Source organism: Petromyzon marinus, chromosome 40 (assembly GCF_048934315.1).
Source record: "Petromyzon marinus isolate PM22_M1 ecotype Great Lakes invasive population chromosome 40, UKy_Petmar_22M1.pri1.0, whole genome shotgun sequence".
Taxonomy (NCBI): domain Eukaryota; kingdom Metazoa; phylum Chordata; class Hyperoartia; order Petromyzontiformes; family Petromyzontidae; genus Petromyzon; species Petromyzon marinus.
This window is the reverse complement of record NC_133706.1, coordinates 7,802,317-7,818,191: the sequence shown is the minus strand read 5'-3', so window position 1 is coordinate 7,818,191 and position 15,875 is coordinate 7,802,317. Positions and strand designations below refer to the sequence as shown.

At 48.6% G+C, this 15,875-nt stretch overlaps 1 protein-coding gene across 7 annotated transcripts in view; it reads left to right on the top strand.

Annotated features, from left to right (window-relative positions):
- The window catches only part of LOC116950711 (leucine-rich repeat and immunoglobulin-like domain-containing nogo receptor-interacting protein 3), a 164,261-nt gene extending 155,312 nt beyond the window's left edge, over nt 1-8,949 (top strand). For 6 of the 7 annotated variants that reach the window (XM_076073075.1, XM_076073074.1, XM_032968695.2 and 3 more), the window contains one exon: nt 6,633-8,949. In XM_076073075.1, the coding sequence (XP_075929190.1) occupies nt 6,649-8,565 (1,917 nt within the window). In that variant the 5' untranslated portion in view covers nt 6,633-6,648 and the 3' untranslated portion in view covers nt 8,566-8,949. Of the gene's footprint in view, nt 1-4,355; nt 5,982-6,632 lie in introns of those variants that run through there. The other variant, XM_076073073.1, reaches the window with a different exon arrangement.
- The last annotated feature ends 6,926 nt before the right edge of the window (nt 8,950-15,875 follow it).

Genomic DNA, 15,875 nt, shown 5'->3' with positions numbered 1-15,875 from the left:
TGTGAAGAGGCTTCCCACTCCTCGAGAGGAGGGCAGAGCGGGCGAGGCCGCAGAGGGCGCGAGAGGCCAGAGGGCTCAGCCTGCGTCTGTGCTGCGTCGTGGGATGCAATGGGAAAGGCCCCGCGTGGCCGTGAATGGATCACATCATCAGGCTGCACTCTCACGGGCTGTTGCCGAGGTGAATCTTGAACCGGGACCTCCCGATATGTACGCCGTCTTTTTTTTTTCTTTTTCTGAACAGCCTTCATAATTCAACAACGTGTAACGTCTCAGCATGGCTGTTTAAAGACGTTTTGATTTTTTTTTTTAAATCACTTTGTCATCAGCAGTTAAATAAATACTGCCTGTCAGTCTTTGTTTTTTTTGTTAAACGGTTTCTTTATTTTGGCAGGTCTACATTATCGTGCACTCTATCATTGTAACGCTGTCATGTTAGATTTTTTTTTACAAGGAAACATTTAGTTTTTTGTTCAGTGTCGATATAGATTATATATTATTTTCCATAGCCCTTTGAATATATAGGGAAGGCATGCCAGTAAGCAAATCGATACATCTCAATACCTGTTTCGAGATGTAAAAAAATATTTTATTTTATCAGGTAATGCCCACTGTGAAGCCACTTGACCACAAATGATAGCTCAACGAATTGTCTTATTATCACGTGGACAGATATAGCAGCAAAATACTCTTAAACACATGTTTTTAAATGTGTAGGGAATAACTGGGGGACTAGGGAAAAAAATCCACGCAACCACCGGAAGAACCTCCAAGCATACAGCAGGTGTCACGGGTGGGACTATAACCCACACGACATCCTGCACACCAGGCGAGGGAGTTGACATCTCGCCGCAATGGCGCCCCCATAAAAGATGCTGTCGTGGTGTAATGGTCTGCAATCCAGAGGTCGTCAGTTTGATCTCCCGTCGCGGCAAGTCGAAACAACGGGACAAGAGTCGTGACTCTTATCTTGCATCGATGTATACGGCGCCCGGGTCCAAGGCACAATGTACAATGATATTGTGCATTAGATGTTAGTGGTTAAAATAAAGAGTGGGGTTCTTGAGGATGGTTATGTAGCTATGGTGACGGTGAGGATAATAGGTTGTAGTGGTTAAGGAGGGGTTGGGATAGGGATAGAGATAGGGGGTTGGGGTAATGATAGGGGTTGGGGTAGTGATAGGGGTTGGGGTAGTGATAGAGGTTGGGTTAGGCCTGGTCCTAGCTGGGGGGGCTGGGACAGGGAGTAGCAGCAGCAGGATGGGCTAGGGAGAAGAGATGGGGGTTGTTATAAGGGAAGAATGGAAGCAGGTTATAGTGAAGATGATTATTTTAAGTGCAGTGGGAGTTGGTTCCAGTGAAGGGGAGCAACAAGGGCATGGAAGCGAGACTCGGCGCAGGAGCGATGGAGGCGCAGAGAGGGGCAGCAGAGACTGGGAGCGTAGGTGGATGGATGGGGTGGTACAGAGCAGTAAGAGGTGAGAGAAACAAAATATGGTGGGGCAAGACCATGGAGGGATCTGTAGGCTAGTAGTGAGAATTTTAAAAAGGCAGTGATAGTAGACATGGAGCCAGTGGAGTTGGGAAGGTGGAGCAGAAGTGCGGGAATTGTGAGGAAGGTGAAAAATATGGGCTGAGGAATGTTGTATCTGTTGGAGAGGAGTTGAAGGCATAGGCAGGAAGTCCGAGAAGAAAATCCCACCTGCCTCTGTTCACGGTTAGTCGATCAGCAGATTGTGTGTAGTTTAACACGTAGGCTTTCGCGACCAATATTATTCATAATAAATGTTTTTTGGGTTAGATCGCGTTATTTATAAATGTGTCTCAGCAACCCTCCACCACCCGACACGGTCAATCAGTAAAAAAAAATGTGTCACGTTGACAAAAAGACAAATAGTTTACTACTTCAGCCCACCGGTGCGTTGAAGAGTGAATCCACAACATTTACAAGTTGAGTACGACGTTTCGCTGGTAATTACATCCAGCATCCACGGGCGATTTGCCAAAATAGTGAAGCCATCCACGTGCTTCCGGTGTTTAATAGTGCAGGATGACGTCATCATCGTTGAACCCCATCAGGATTCGAGATCAGAGGCGGGGGGTATTGCAATTATAAAATAGATCAGTCATCAGCCACTTTGCATGTGACTCCTCTATAAGTAATAACAATGTGTTGTGTATTACTTAATAATACGCTTCAAGGCTGCACTAAGTCTGTAGCTATCACAGCGGTTGAAATTATTTGAATTCTTCTCAATGTAGATTGATTCTCTCACTAGTCTTGGCCAGTAATATTATAACGAGATTGCGTGTCGCGTGGCAAGGTGTGCGTACTCCCTCCTCTTCAAAGACGTGGAAGGGTAGGGTTTGGCCAGGCCCTTAAGTGCTGCAAGGGGTCGGTCATAAATGACGTCACGTACCTAAGGGGGGGGGGGTGGTCAGACATTTGTGACGATGTGTGACGAGGGGCGGGGAGGGGGTTTGAGAAATGTGACGTCACATAAAAATGCGCAACTTTAAATAAATATAGACAACACGTTGTCCAGTGAAACCTTGGATTGCGAGTAACTTGGTCCGCGAGTGTTTTGCAAGACGAGCAAAAATTTAAATGAATAATAATTTTGATAAACGAGGGATGTCTTGCAATACGAGCAGTACGTACAGGACACGCTTTGTCTGCCGAGCGTCACGTGATCACAACTGAGCCAATGGTTCTTCAATCTCTATCGCTGTGGGATTGTGGGTAATCGTCTCCCATGCTCGGTCTCAGTCGGCGTGCCTCACTCGTATAGTCAACATCCGTGCGAGCGTATACTGTTTACTATAGTACTATAGTGTTGTGACCACGTGTATACTGCTTACTATAGTAGTATAGTGTTGTGACCACGTGTATACCGTTTACTACAATAGTGTTGTGACCACGTGTATACTGTTTACTACAGTGTTGTGACCACGTGTATACTGTTTACTACAGTATAGTGTTGTGACCACGTGTATACTGTTTATTATAGTACTATAGTGTTGTGACCACGTGTATACTGTTTACTACAGTGTAGTGTTGTGACCACGTGTATACTGTTTACTACAGTATAGTGTTGTGACCACGTGTATACTGTCTACTACAGTGTAGTGTTGTGACCACGTGTGTACTGTTTACTACAGTATAGTGTGACCACGTGTATACTGTTTACTACAGTACTATAGTGTTGTGACCACGTGTATACTGTTTACTATAGTACTATAGTGTTGTGACCACGTGTATACTGTTTACTACAGTACTATAGTGTTGTGACCACGTGTATACTGTTTACTATAGTACTATAGTGTTGTGGCCACGTGTGTGTGTATTTTGTGTCCAAGTGTAGAGACTTCTTTAGTAACTGTACTGCAAGTGAAAGTCGCCCTACACAATAACCGTCTTCCTCTCTCTCGTCTCCCTCACACCAGCCACGATTAAATGTAATTAATAAATTTTATTACTTTATATTAAATTGAAATAATAAAAATATAAAAAGGTATTTTCTATTCATCATTTTTATATGAATACAGTATTTTTGGGTTGTGGAACGATTCATCTGAGTTTCCATTATTTATTACAATAGTTTAAATCGATTTGAAGCATGTTATTTTTTTTGGGGGGGGGCAGAGCTTTGTGACGTCATGTTTGAGGGGGAGTCTAACTTTTTGTGACGCCGCGTGACGTCATTTATGGACGGCCCCCAAGTGGAAGCCCTGTCAGAAGTCGCGTGAAGTATGCATGTTGAACTTCTTTCGCACCGTACGTAGCCAACCGTGCTTGTTGCAGATGCGGGGAGGGACTGCAAATAGTACGGCAATTGAAGGGCTGCACTTTTATTTGTACCTGTATACACAACATTTTATGCAATCATTTAGGTCTCCTGAAGTGCAACTATCATCATCAGCAGCAGGGCCTGGGAGGGAAACACGTCACAGCTGATTCCTGTCGCTCGGCTGGCCATTGCCTACCTCCCATATCGACTTATTCATTTTCCAGACTGTCCCCATATGTTGCCGCTCACGTTTGCACGTTGTGACTTGCGATGACACATCGCCAGATCATCACCTCTATTTTGAGATTTAAATCGCCTCGCCCCATCTCCTCCTCCCCATAGTTCCCTTAAACAGTGAGATCTCATCAGCCAAGCGAGGTTATTATTGATATAAAATAACACGGTACATTTGTCACTGCTTCAAACCCTGCCCCGCGGTGGAAAATATATTGAAACTAATTATTTGGTTGCGCTGCATTGGCAATTGCTGTATAAGCACAATTGCCAAGAAGAAAACTCGGACACATTCGTCAATAACACTGCCATTAAAAGGACATATCCTATGAAGAAGGACCATTACCCAAAACGTCACCTATTTGTTGTCCTTCCCCCGCACCTCCGATAGGCACGGTTGGCCACGTGCGGTGTGAAAGAAGTTCAGCATACGTGCGCGCGCATTCGGGAAAGTGAGTGGGCTTCACAGGACCTGTGTCGGAGATGGCAGCGTGACGGGAGCCGCTCGTTGTGCACGAGCGAGATGGATTGTGGCGGCGTCATAGGACCACGAGGGATGGTGATGGCGTGCGGAAGATCTTCATCCATCAGTGGAAAGACGACGACGATGATGTTGACGAATCTGCTTTTTTTTTTGGTGGCGGCACATCTTCAGATTCGACAGATGGCAAAAGAGGTGATAGTGCGGGGCCGTTGATGAGACAAGAAAAATTTGACACGTCTGCAGTTTTGTCGTGACACACGAGCTTTCCATGGAGCAGATACCGAGTACCAATCAAACTCTTAAAACGTAACTGTTGTCTTAATGCCTTTTCAATATCCACTCACTTTTGTAGAATTCTATCCACCACCTCCATTCCGTAGACATCTCTTCAACCTCTTTAGATTTCCCACCAGTCTTTAGATTTTTCCACAATTTGAAGAAACAAAAAAAATCGAATTCGATCACGCCGTGATGCCGCGTAGGTTGGCATAGCTCTCTGAAACGAATTCCCTTCCCTGACGTAGCAGCTCTCAGAGTGTGCGGCGAAGCATAGGACGGGACAACACGCAGCGCCGCGAGAAAACACATCGGAGGTCCTATCGAATTGTACTAAGCAATTAAGGACCGGCTTACTTAAACCGATGGCGATTAAAATACACGGCATCGGTTTAATATTGCTGGACTGGGAGGTGGGCCAGGTTATTTCCATTGCTGGGCTGCTAGGAAATTCCACGTGATAAGCCACTTCGTTGAGCTATCACTTGTGGCCAGGTCGCTTTGGAAAAATAAGAAAATAGCTCAGTACAAAAAAAATCGTGATTTGCTGACCTTTCCTATACTTTGCACTCCTGTTGTATTTTCCCCGCTTCCAATTAGCATGGTTGGCTACGTACGGTGTGAACACAGTTCAACACACATACATTTTCGTATTATTTGTTGTAACTTTTTGACCTGCCCCTACTGGACATCTGTGAAAATGAGCTTTATAGCTCATCGGATTCGTCCAGAATAAATTAAGATTCGGATTCTGAAATCAACTGGGATGAGCAGCTGGGGGGCTGAGCTTATGCTGTTTGCCACGGCTCTTTGATGTTTTATCAACACCGACCGTTAATAGGGCGTTTTCCAGATCGCCCTTTCGGCTGCTCTAAAACTCACACGCGTGGACAAGCGCTGGTGTGAGATGAAGTGGGAAACCAAAAGCGTTCATGTTTGTCGCGCATAGTAAACCAGCCCTGCAGAAGCAGCAGGTGCTAATCTTGCAAGCGCTGCCTCATGCTGCATTTAGATTTTAAAGCAGAGCCGGAGAACCCTCTGCTTCCTGAGGGCCGGATAGAAAAGGCACAGAGGAGAAAGAAGTTCGTGGAACAAGAAAATCAACACAGCTGACATCATGCAATGATGGGAACTTTGGGCTCGGAACATGTGTATGGGTCGTCACGCAAGTCAATGAAAGTCTATGGATCTCTGCACAAGTACGTGGATACCCATGCAATGCTGCATATAATCTAATCGTATGCGAGTCCGTGCGTCTTTGTGTAAGTCTGTGGATATCTCTCGTCAGGGCAGTGGGTGTCACCAGAGAATGGGCACAGACTAGGAGTGCGTGGAGACAAAGAATTCTCAGTAGCAATCCCCCGTGGACTCAGAAGAAGACGGGGCCTCATGTGGCCACGTGGGAGTACGTGACAGGCCAGATAAGGCCTGCAAGTTGTGCGTTGTGCACTGCTGGTGTAAAGACCAACATTGATATATATACACACACACGCGTATTTATGTGTAACAAAACTATCTGGAGAACGCCCCTTCAACCTTTTCCCATTCCGATGACGTATGTGTGCGTCAACAAAACGACACCGGGCTTAAAAATAAAGTAACTTTATCGGTACCGAGTCTCCCGCAGGGCCACGCGGGGATGGACGTTGCGGCCGAGTTTTGCGTCAGCCATCATAGCTTGCGCTCGTTTTTCCGCTACAACGGCGCTGCACCTCTCTGAACACAATTATTGCCGAGTCGCTTGCGCGTTCCCGGGTTCGGCGGTGAACGGGACCCGCGCCCTGCAAAACCTGCGGACGTCTCGGAAACGTGAAAGGGGATTGACGCCATCGCTCTGCTTGCTCCCGCAGGCGACGAGGGCGAGCTATGGCGATGCGGGCGGCCATGCTGCCGGTATGCTCGCAGGTGCTGCTGGCGCTCATCACGGTTGTGCTGCCCGTGCTGGAGAGCAGCGCCATGGGCTGCCCCGCGCGTTGCGACTGCTCCGCGCCGCTGCGCTCCGTCGTGTGCCACCGGCGCAAACTGGTGTCCATCCCCGAGGGCATCCCCACCGAGACGCGCCTGCTCGACCTGAGCAAGAACCGCCTGCGCGCCCTCTCGGCCGGCGACTTCGCGAGCCACGGCCAGCTGGAGGAGCTGCAGCTCAACGAGAACGTCATCGCCGGCGTCGAGCCGGGCGCCTTCGGCGGGTTGCCGCACCTGCGCGCCCTCGGCATGCGCGGCAACCGCATCAAGCTCATCCCGCCCGGCGTGTTCGCGGGGCTCGGAAACCTGACGCGTCTCGACGTGAGCGAGAACAAAATCGTGGTGCTGCTGGACTTCGCCTTCCGCGACCTCCGGCGGCTGCTCGAGCTGCGCGTCGGCGACAACGAGCTGGTGTACGTGACGCGGCACGCCTTCGCCGGCCTCGCGGCCCTCCGCGAGCTGGCGCTCGAGCGCTGCAACCTGACGGCGGTGCCGACCGAGGCGCTCGCGCAGCTGCACGGGCTTTCCTCGCTGCGGCTGCGCCACCTGGGCATCGCCGCCGTCAAGCCGCACGCCTTCCAGCGCCTGCCGCGCCTCCGCTCGCTCGAGATCGACCACTGGCCCCTGCTGGAGACGCTCGGCGCCGGCAGCTTCTCGTCGCTCAACCTCACCTCGCTCTCGGTCACCAACACGAACATCACGCGCGTGCCGCGCCTCGCGCTGCAGACGCTCGTGCACCTGCGCACGCTCGACCTGTCGTTCAACGCCATCGCCAGCGTCGAGGCGGGCGCCTTCGCGACCCTGACGCGGCTGCGCGAGCTGCGCATGGAGCGCACGGGTCTGCTGGTCGTCGAGCCGCGCGCGCTGCAGGGCGTCGAGCAGCTGGGCCTGCTCAACCTGTCCGGCAACGGCCTGCGCACGCTGGAGGAGGGCGCGCTCGACTCGCCCGGCCTCCTCGAGGTGCTGCGGCTGGACGGCAACCCGCTGGCGTGCGACTGCCGCCTGCTCTGGGTGGTGGCGCTCAACCGGCGGGGTGGGCTGAGCTTCGACGGCAGGGAGCCGTCGTGCGACGCCCCCGAGTCCGTGAGCGGCGCCGAGTTCGCCGACCTCCCCGAGCCGCTGCCCAAGGGCTACCTGGCTTGCCGGCGGCCGCGCATCTCCCCTCGCCGGACCCAGCAGCTGACGGCCGTCGAGGGCCAGGCGGTGCACCTGATGTGCCGAGCCGACGGCGACCCGGCGCCCGACGTGGCGTGGCTGGCGCCGTGGAAGCAGCGGGTGACGCCGCGGCGGTCGACGGGCCGCCTGGCGGTGCTGCACGACGGCACGCTGCTGATCCGCCGCGCGCAGGTGTCGGACGGGGGCCCCTACGTGTGCGTGGCGAGCAACGCGGGCGGCAACGATAGCGCACGCACGCTGCTGTCGGTGCGCGGCTTCTCGCCGCAGCCCCTCTACATCAACGAGACGGCGGCGGGCGCGGGGGGAGGCGGCGCCGGCGCCGCCGCCGCGGCCGCGGCCGCCGCCGCCGCCAGCGGCAACAACAACAACAACAACGGGTCGGCGGGCGAGGAGGAAGACGTGTGGGGCCTCGGGATGTCGCACGGCGACATCAAGACGGTGCTGGTGGCGATCGCGATCGGCTGCCTCACCTTCCTCGGCGTGGTGCTGCTCTGCCTCCTCGTCGTGTTCACGTGGAGCCGCGGGAAGGGCAAGCACAGACAGAGCGTCCACATCACGTACGTGCCCAAGAGGCAGGCGGGCAGCGCGACGCCGCAGGCCGGGGCACAGCCGCACCAGCGGATTTTTATGAAAATGTTTTAGAAGAGATGCCGAGGGGGTGGAGGGGGTGAGGTGGGTGGTTGGCTGGATGGGTGGCTGGGTAGGTGCAGGATGGATGCCGCTGGACTGGCCAACGACGATTTTTTTTCCCCCCCCTGGATGCGGATGACATCTGTTTTTTTGTGGAAAAAAATCCGGATTGTTGGACTCTTTGTAGTGCGAGATTATACGGTATATATATGAGAGAATATTAAATGATTGACTCTTTTGTGTATTTAAAACAAATCTTCTGTATACAGTCCCGTATGCAGTACTTTCCTACAATAACAGAAGTTTTGAATATATTACGACTGCCCGCACTTGTAAAGCACACGTTAATTCGAAAAGTGTTATAAGAGTTGTCGTCAAAATAAAGTTTGAAAATCAGCGATCGCTTGCCTCGTTGTATGTCTGCCCAATTGAATTCACCCCCCCCCACTCCCGCTTAATTAATTTCGAACATTAATTAAACCGAAGGCAATTGCCACTCTTAATATGGCGAGGATATTGGATCATTCTTTGCTTCAGTGCTCGTGAAATCATTACCGATTGATGCTAATTTAGGTTAATAATAACACTGATGAGAACTGATGATGTTGATGTTTCAGATGAGGATGAATGATGACCATGTTGATGATGATTTATGGTGATAAGAGCTCGGAAAAAAAATACAAAAATATTTGTACGCTTTGAAGTTGGATAAAATACTTTGTAGTCCAATATAACGTGTCTTAACCGTGTTCCCCATTATCTAGGCCTTTCCTTTGAATAATTGCGGCATTTGTCTGCATACATTGCCGACATATAATTAGTGACTACAGAATATTATTGTTTTGGTTCTCTTTCCTTGTCAACAATGAAGCCGCTGCTCCATTGTTAATTCTATCAGCCGTCTACGATGACTACGATGGTAATGATGAAGTCACAATCACGTTGATTGGAGTGGACAGGATATAACATTAAAGCTATTTCCATTGCTTCAAAAATGTAATTATGAACATTATTATCACTTTGAAGATGATGATGATACAGGCAATTATGTTGCATGCAAATAATTGTGATTGTTGCAATCGAATGGTGGCTCAGCGGTTTACACACTGCACTACGAACCCGCATGGACCGTAGTTCGATTCCCGGACACTTCTAACATCGCAGGCAAGTAACACCCGAACCCGGTCCTGGTCTCTGTCAATTCACCAGCCCACGCTGAACAACTTGGTGCGGTATCTTCGGACAAAATCCACGACCGGCACATCCTGCAAAGGCCTTCGTATAGCTGTGGATCGACAAAGGTTCTGTGAAGTATGGTTTTAATCCTCATTATAATTCACGATAATTGCGACGACAGCGGCGGCGCGATTATGATGTTGTTCAAGTGCGTGCCCGTTATTTTTGGCAAAGGGGTTGATGATAAATTATCGATCGTATTTACATGGCGGCTGTCACGGCGGTGATAATGAAAACAATGATCGGTGAGCCTTCATCACCACTAATCGTGATCTACCGCTCTTGCTCGATTCTCACGCGCGCGCACAAGTGAACGGATTTTGTGGCATTAAACTTATTTTTTTAAATAATAGCATGGAAAATAATACCGGTGAGTGAACTCATTACGTTTGTGCAAGGCTCCAAGATTAGAGGACATGGCAAGGTCAAAGTAGATTTATGAGTGTTTTTGTGGCGTTTTATTGTGCGGATTAGGAAGGCAATTTTTTTTTTTAGATTCCCAGGCGAACGGTGCGGATATCTCAACCGTGCCGTATCTGGGCCGAGACTGCCCTGGTGATGTATAGTTCAATTCTGCGCAATATTGTTTTTGAGTCTTTAACAAATACCGTTCTTTGTGGAGAGATTTAAATCACGGTGACTGATAAATGAGACCCTGTTCACCGTTCCGTGCCCGTAAGCTGTTCCTAAATGAGAATGTAAAATATAATCCCGTACATCGGCTCATTATTTCTCTCTTCAAATATTTACCATCTACCCAGGCTTTCGGTTGTTCAGCAGAATTTACGCCGGGCAAGAGTGCGGTGCGTATTACACACCGCGATGATGTGTGGTGGCCTGCTGTAGCGTTGAACGATTAGGTGGACTCACAATTTGAATAATGTAACCGCGGAAAGATACGGCAGATGCCGCCGTGAATAATTCACAATCCGAGTAACGGCGGCCGCTTTGGGAAAGTAGCCGCCAAAGATTGCTGAAACTCTTTGGATTAGAAAATGTTGTTGAAATGAAAAGATGATTGCCGAAGGTGCGATAATTCGCACCGCAATTACCGACCCTTTTAGTTGCAGCAATGGCTTCTATCTACAAATTTTCGTTGTTTTGGAAAATAATAATTTACAGGCCTCTTTTATTTTTGCTGGATGAAGGCAAGTCCCACGCCATATTGGTTTCTAGAGGCGGCGGGGGGTTGGGGGGGCGGTGTTTGATCATCATGCTTCGCTCTCCTGGTCAGTGTGTGTGCGTGAATGGGGATGACCCCGGATCGGTTCAGATATCACTTGCCACGGACGATCGTGATGTGGCTGCACATTTAACTCTGGTCACAGGGTTAATAGCGGGGTATGCAAGCCACCGCACCAGCACCCCCTCCCCCACCCCCCACCCCCCCCCCCTCTCTATTGAAAATACTTTTCAAATACTGGACTTTCAGTTGGTTTTCTTGTGACACTTGTTCAACTGCTTGGATTGCCAAAGCCACAACTCAGAGTCCTAGTCGATTCCAGTCAGACACACCAATATGGGGGTCTATTTCAGACAGAGTTCACCTGTTGAAGACCCATACCAGGTGAGGCTGCCCTGCTGCACCGATGACGAATACGAAACCTTGAAATGGAAGCGTGTGCATTACTTACACACACACACGCGTGCACCTTTTCCTGCCCATTGTATCACACACCAATAACGTGGCACGTGTGTGCTCTGGTCACATCATTGTAGACCCCCTGGATGTAATTCTTGTCACTTCACATGGCGAGAATGAGAAATGTTGATTTACTATTCAGTGCAAAGATAAAGGCGCAGCGCTGAATTGCATTGCTCATGCCACTGCTGGTGGAAGGGCCTCCACGAGAAGGAGCTCTCAATCCCTGTACAGCGTATTTTAGCCGAGTCGTCCATACTGGCCAGATGTGTTGGAAAGAAATGAAAGTAATGACGCTTTACCTCTCCACGTGCGACCTATCATCGGTTGACTTACTATGGTGTCCTCATCTACACTGCTGGGTGGACAGAGGCGAGGGGATTTTAAGAAGCTCTTCGCTGTTTCAACTGGCCTGCCAGGAGGTCGAAATCAGTGACCTCTGCGTTGCAAGCTATGAGCTCAACATTACAACATCCAGCATATGAAATGTATGGTGTCGTGAAGAACTTTAAACATCTTAAGCCACCCACGGCATATTTTTATTTTATTATAGAGTCCCATTCTCATCTTTGTACTTTGCGTGATATGAAACATTTCAACAAACATTGGATAACTCTTAATTTCCTTTCATCGACATCAGATGGGCTGCCTTTAAAACTCGTACTGTTTGGCAGTGCTTGCTTCAAAGCCTGGCTTTGATTTTTAGCTCGTATCAAAGCCAAGTCAAACTATGGAGGCATCTAAAACATGGTTTCTATTTTTTCATGGGAAGGGCATCTTAATTTTTCTAGTTTCATCTGGCCTCAAAGATTCTCAGTCATATATATATTTTTTTCACCAAATGTTCAACTTATTGCTTCATCGGTGCCATGGTCACGATTCCAAATAATCCAATGCAAACCCTTTATGTTATGAAATTGCCCACAGAATCAGATATCACATAACTTTTTCTGAGATCCCTTTAAATGGCCTTCTGGTCCTCGGAGTAAGGTGGAGCAGTTTTCCCCCAACTTGTTAAATCAAGCTGTTTTCTTAATTCTCATCGTTGGAATTTTTTACTAATTATATGCAGAACCAAATTGCACCGGTGTCTGAGTTGAGGAACTTGGTGAAACTCAATACACTTGGGAACCCCGTTAATAATGTAGGATTCCCAGCGGTGAGCTCAGCACTCTTGATCTTTGAGCTACCCGGTCACCTGCTACCTGCTGACCTCAGTTATATTAAGGACCGATCTTGCAAGCCGCACTCAAGCAGCAGAAACACTCAATAATAATAATGATGAGACAACTTTGAGATCGAGGCACGGTGCTGAGCGGCTCACACCTCTCAACATCCCGATATTCTACGTGGGAGGTATGCGGCTAGCTCTCCAAAGAGCTGTTCCTGCATTTGACTCCTCAATCGGTGACATTCACACATCGCGACTACACGGAAAGCTGCGAGCGCACTGCCAATGGAGGCGCTAGTGAATGCACGCTAATTAATTATTAACCAATTTAAATCACGGCCAATTGTGGCGCATTCATTTCCTCGTGAAATGCAATGATTGAAGATGAACGTCGCAAAAAATGCGGGAGGGCGATAAAAAAAAAACGTCAGGTGAGAGATGGATCATTTTGCATTAATGGACCTTATGGCGGGACCCCGAGGTCACATAAGCCCCCCGTTCTCTCATGAACTGCGTTACGACGTCATTTAATGTCTGCCGAAGGCGGACGATACGGCAATCGATTCCTCTCGACGAGCTCTACGCGATGCGCTAATCAACGTTTTGTTTCTGCTGCACATTCGTCCTCGCTGCTGCGCTTGGGACGACACGACAACAGAACGATCCGCGCCCGGTGGGTCGCGGCGTTAATGTGCGCGGTGGGACGGAGTCGCCAAAAAAAAAATATATTTTTTTATTAATTACGATTTTGACTTTCGTTTATTCGGGACCCCGGGGTTCCGCCATGAGGTTCATTTGCTCCACTTCCCAAATGCCGTGCTCGTTCATTCGAGATTTCTGTACAGCGTGCGTGAGTTATGCTCTCAGTGGGGTGAATAGTTCACACTGCTGTGGTGTCAGACGACCGCCACTCATGCGTTTTTCTGGTCCCCCCCCCCCCCCCCCCCGAGACCATGATGGTGGTCTTCCTCGTCGTTGACGTCGTCATCGTTTAAAAAGAAAATGCTGTGAACTTGCTATTTGCGTTTCACCATTGTTTTTTTTTCACCTCTGACAAAATAAATACAACTATATAAATGTGCTACTTATTTTTGGTAGAGTTTCTCTTCAAAGCGGCCAATAGAACTGCAGATAAACAATGGCACGAGGCTGAATAGGAAGGCGGCTTGCAGAGAAATCCAGCGAATCCCGCAGACTTTAAACAGACCCATCGCAACGCAATTAGCGCCGTCTCTCTCTGTAGTGGAGCGCACGAAAAGCTTTTGACTTAAAAGGGGGCAAAAATGGACAATCCAAGACTGTCATTGTGAGCCCAACACGTACGCGTACACCTGCGGTGTGCACCAAAAAGCACTCATCAACGAAGCAAATGCAGTGTGGAAAGGTGTATTTATTTGTTTCCTTCAAAGTGACGTTGCGAATGTTGAATTTTGCGGTGGCCACCGGTGCATAAGCTGGCTCTTAAATATGATATTCCAAAGAGTGTTTTCGTGGGATTGAGTTGCATGTTTACAATGGCAACGAGTGTTAACACGGTACAGAGAGCTCTAAGCTGTTTTAAACAAAGCGTTTAACAAATTTTATGCTTTCAACCAAAAAAAATCCTTTTAGCCAGAAATGTGCTTCAGAAAGTATGTTAGTATTTCAAAGGCGGCATGTAAGCAACGGCATTCCCAGATTTTTATAATAAAAATGCAGTGTTCTCCAAGTTATTTTTTTTTTTACAAAAAGGTGAGTTGGCTGGCTCTTTTTGAGGAGGGTCCTTCGCCGCTGCTAGGAGCTGTGATGGAGCTGTGATGGAGATGTTATGGAGCTGTGATGGAGCTGTGATAGAGCAGTGATGGAGCTGTGATGGAGCTGCGATGGAGCTGTGATGGAGCTGTGATAGAGCAGTGATGGAGCTGTGATGGAGCTGTGATGTAAATGTGATGGAGCTGTGATGGAGCTGTAATGGAGCTGTGATGGAGCTGTGATGGAGCTGTGATGGAGCCGTGATGGAGCTGCTACGGAGATGTGATGGAGCTACGATGGAGCAGTGATGGAGCTGTGATGGAGCTGTGATGGTGCTGTGATGGAGCTGTGATGTAAATGTGATGGAGCTGTGATGTAAATGTGATGGAGATGTGATGTAAATGTGATGGAGATGTGATGGAGCAGTGATGGAGCTGTGATGGAGCAGTGATGGTGCTGTGATGGAGCTGTGATGTAAATGTGATGGAGATGTGATGGAGCAGTGATGAACTTATCAAGGAGCTGTAATGGAGCTGTGCAGGAGCTGTGATGGAGCTGTGATGGAGATGTGATGGAGATGTGATGGAGCTATGATGGAGCTGTGATGTAAATGTGATGGAGATGTGATGGAGCTGTGATGGAGCTGTGATGGAGATATGATGGAGCTACGATGGAGCTGTGATGGAGCTGTGATGGAGCTGTGATGGAGCTGGTCGGTCAAGCGAAGATCAAGGAGGTAGAGGTGAATGCCTCTGATGCTGGACTTTGATGGCAAAAGGGGTCCAGTGGTTCACGCAAATTTGTGAGAAAAAACGCTCCCCGACCAGCTGGACTGTGACCTGGTCGGTAGATGGCAATTAGAGCAGGCGGCTTGAGCGGTATCCTCTCGTGCGGGTGGGTTTTGTTAGTGGTCTCTTGGTTCATCCAATATGCTAAATGCGCAAGAATGATACTTTCATTTTATATAGCATCATTCATGCCAATAGCATGTATACATGTTGAACTTCGCACTGTAGAGTATGTAGCCAACCATGCTAATCGGAGGTGAATAACATAATGCATCCCATAACGCATCCCACAACGCTGTAAATGAATCATCTATATAATGACCAAATCCCAAATGCAACCACTACCAAGTAAAACAACAAATGCAAATTAATAATCAAACAAATAAATTCCATTAAAACTTAAAGCACAAACAACAAACACGTTTTTACAACAGCGAAATGAGTCTACGAGGTCTACTTCACATCCCAGACCACATTCCCAAATTCCCAAATAAGCCAGGAAACCTTCACAGGAGGGGTGGTGGTGGAGTGTGGCCAACGACTCGTTTTAACCAATCGGTCCAATGTCCTAACATTGATTACATAATTTTTTCAGCGCATGCCTGGATGAATTAACCAAATATATTTTGGAACTGTCCGGATCTTGAAATGCAGAAGTGCCCTCTTGAAAAAGATTGTTGGGATTCAGTGAGGCTGTCCTGGATAAACAAAAGGCATTATGTACTAGTAACGAATTGGCATGTTCTGTTTACGT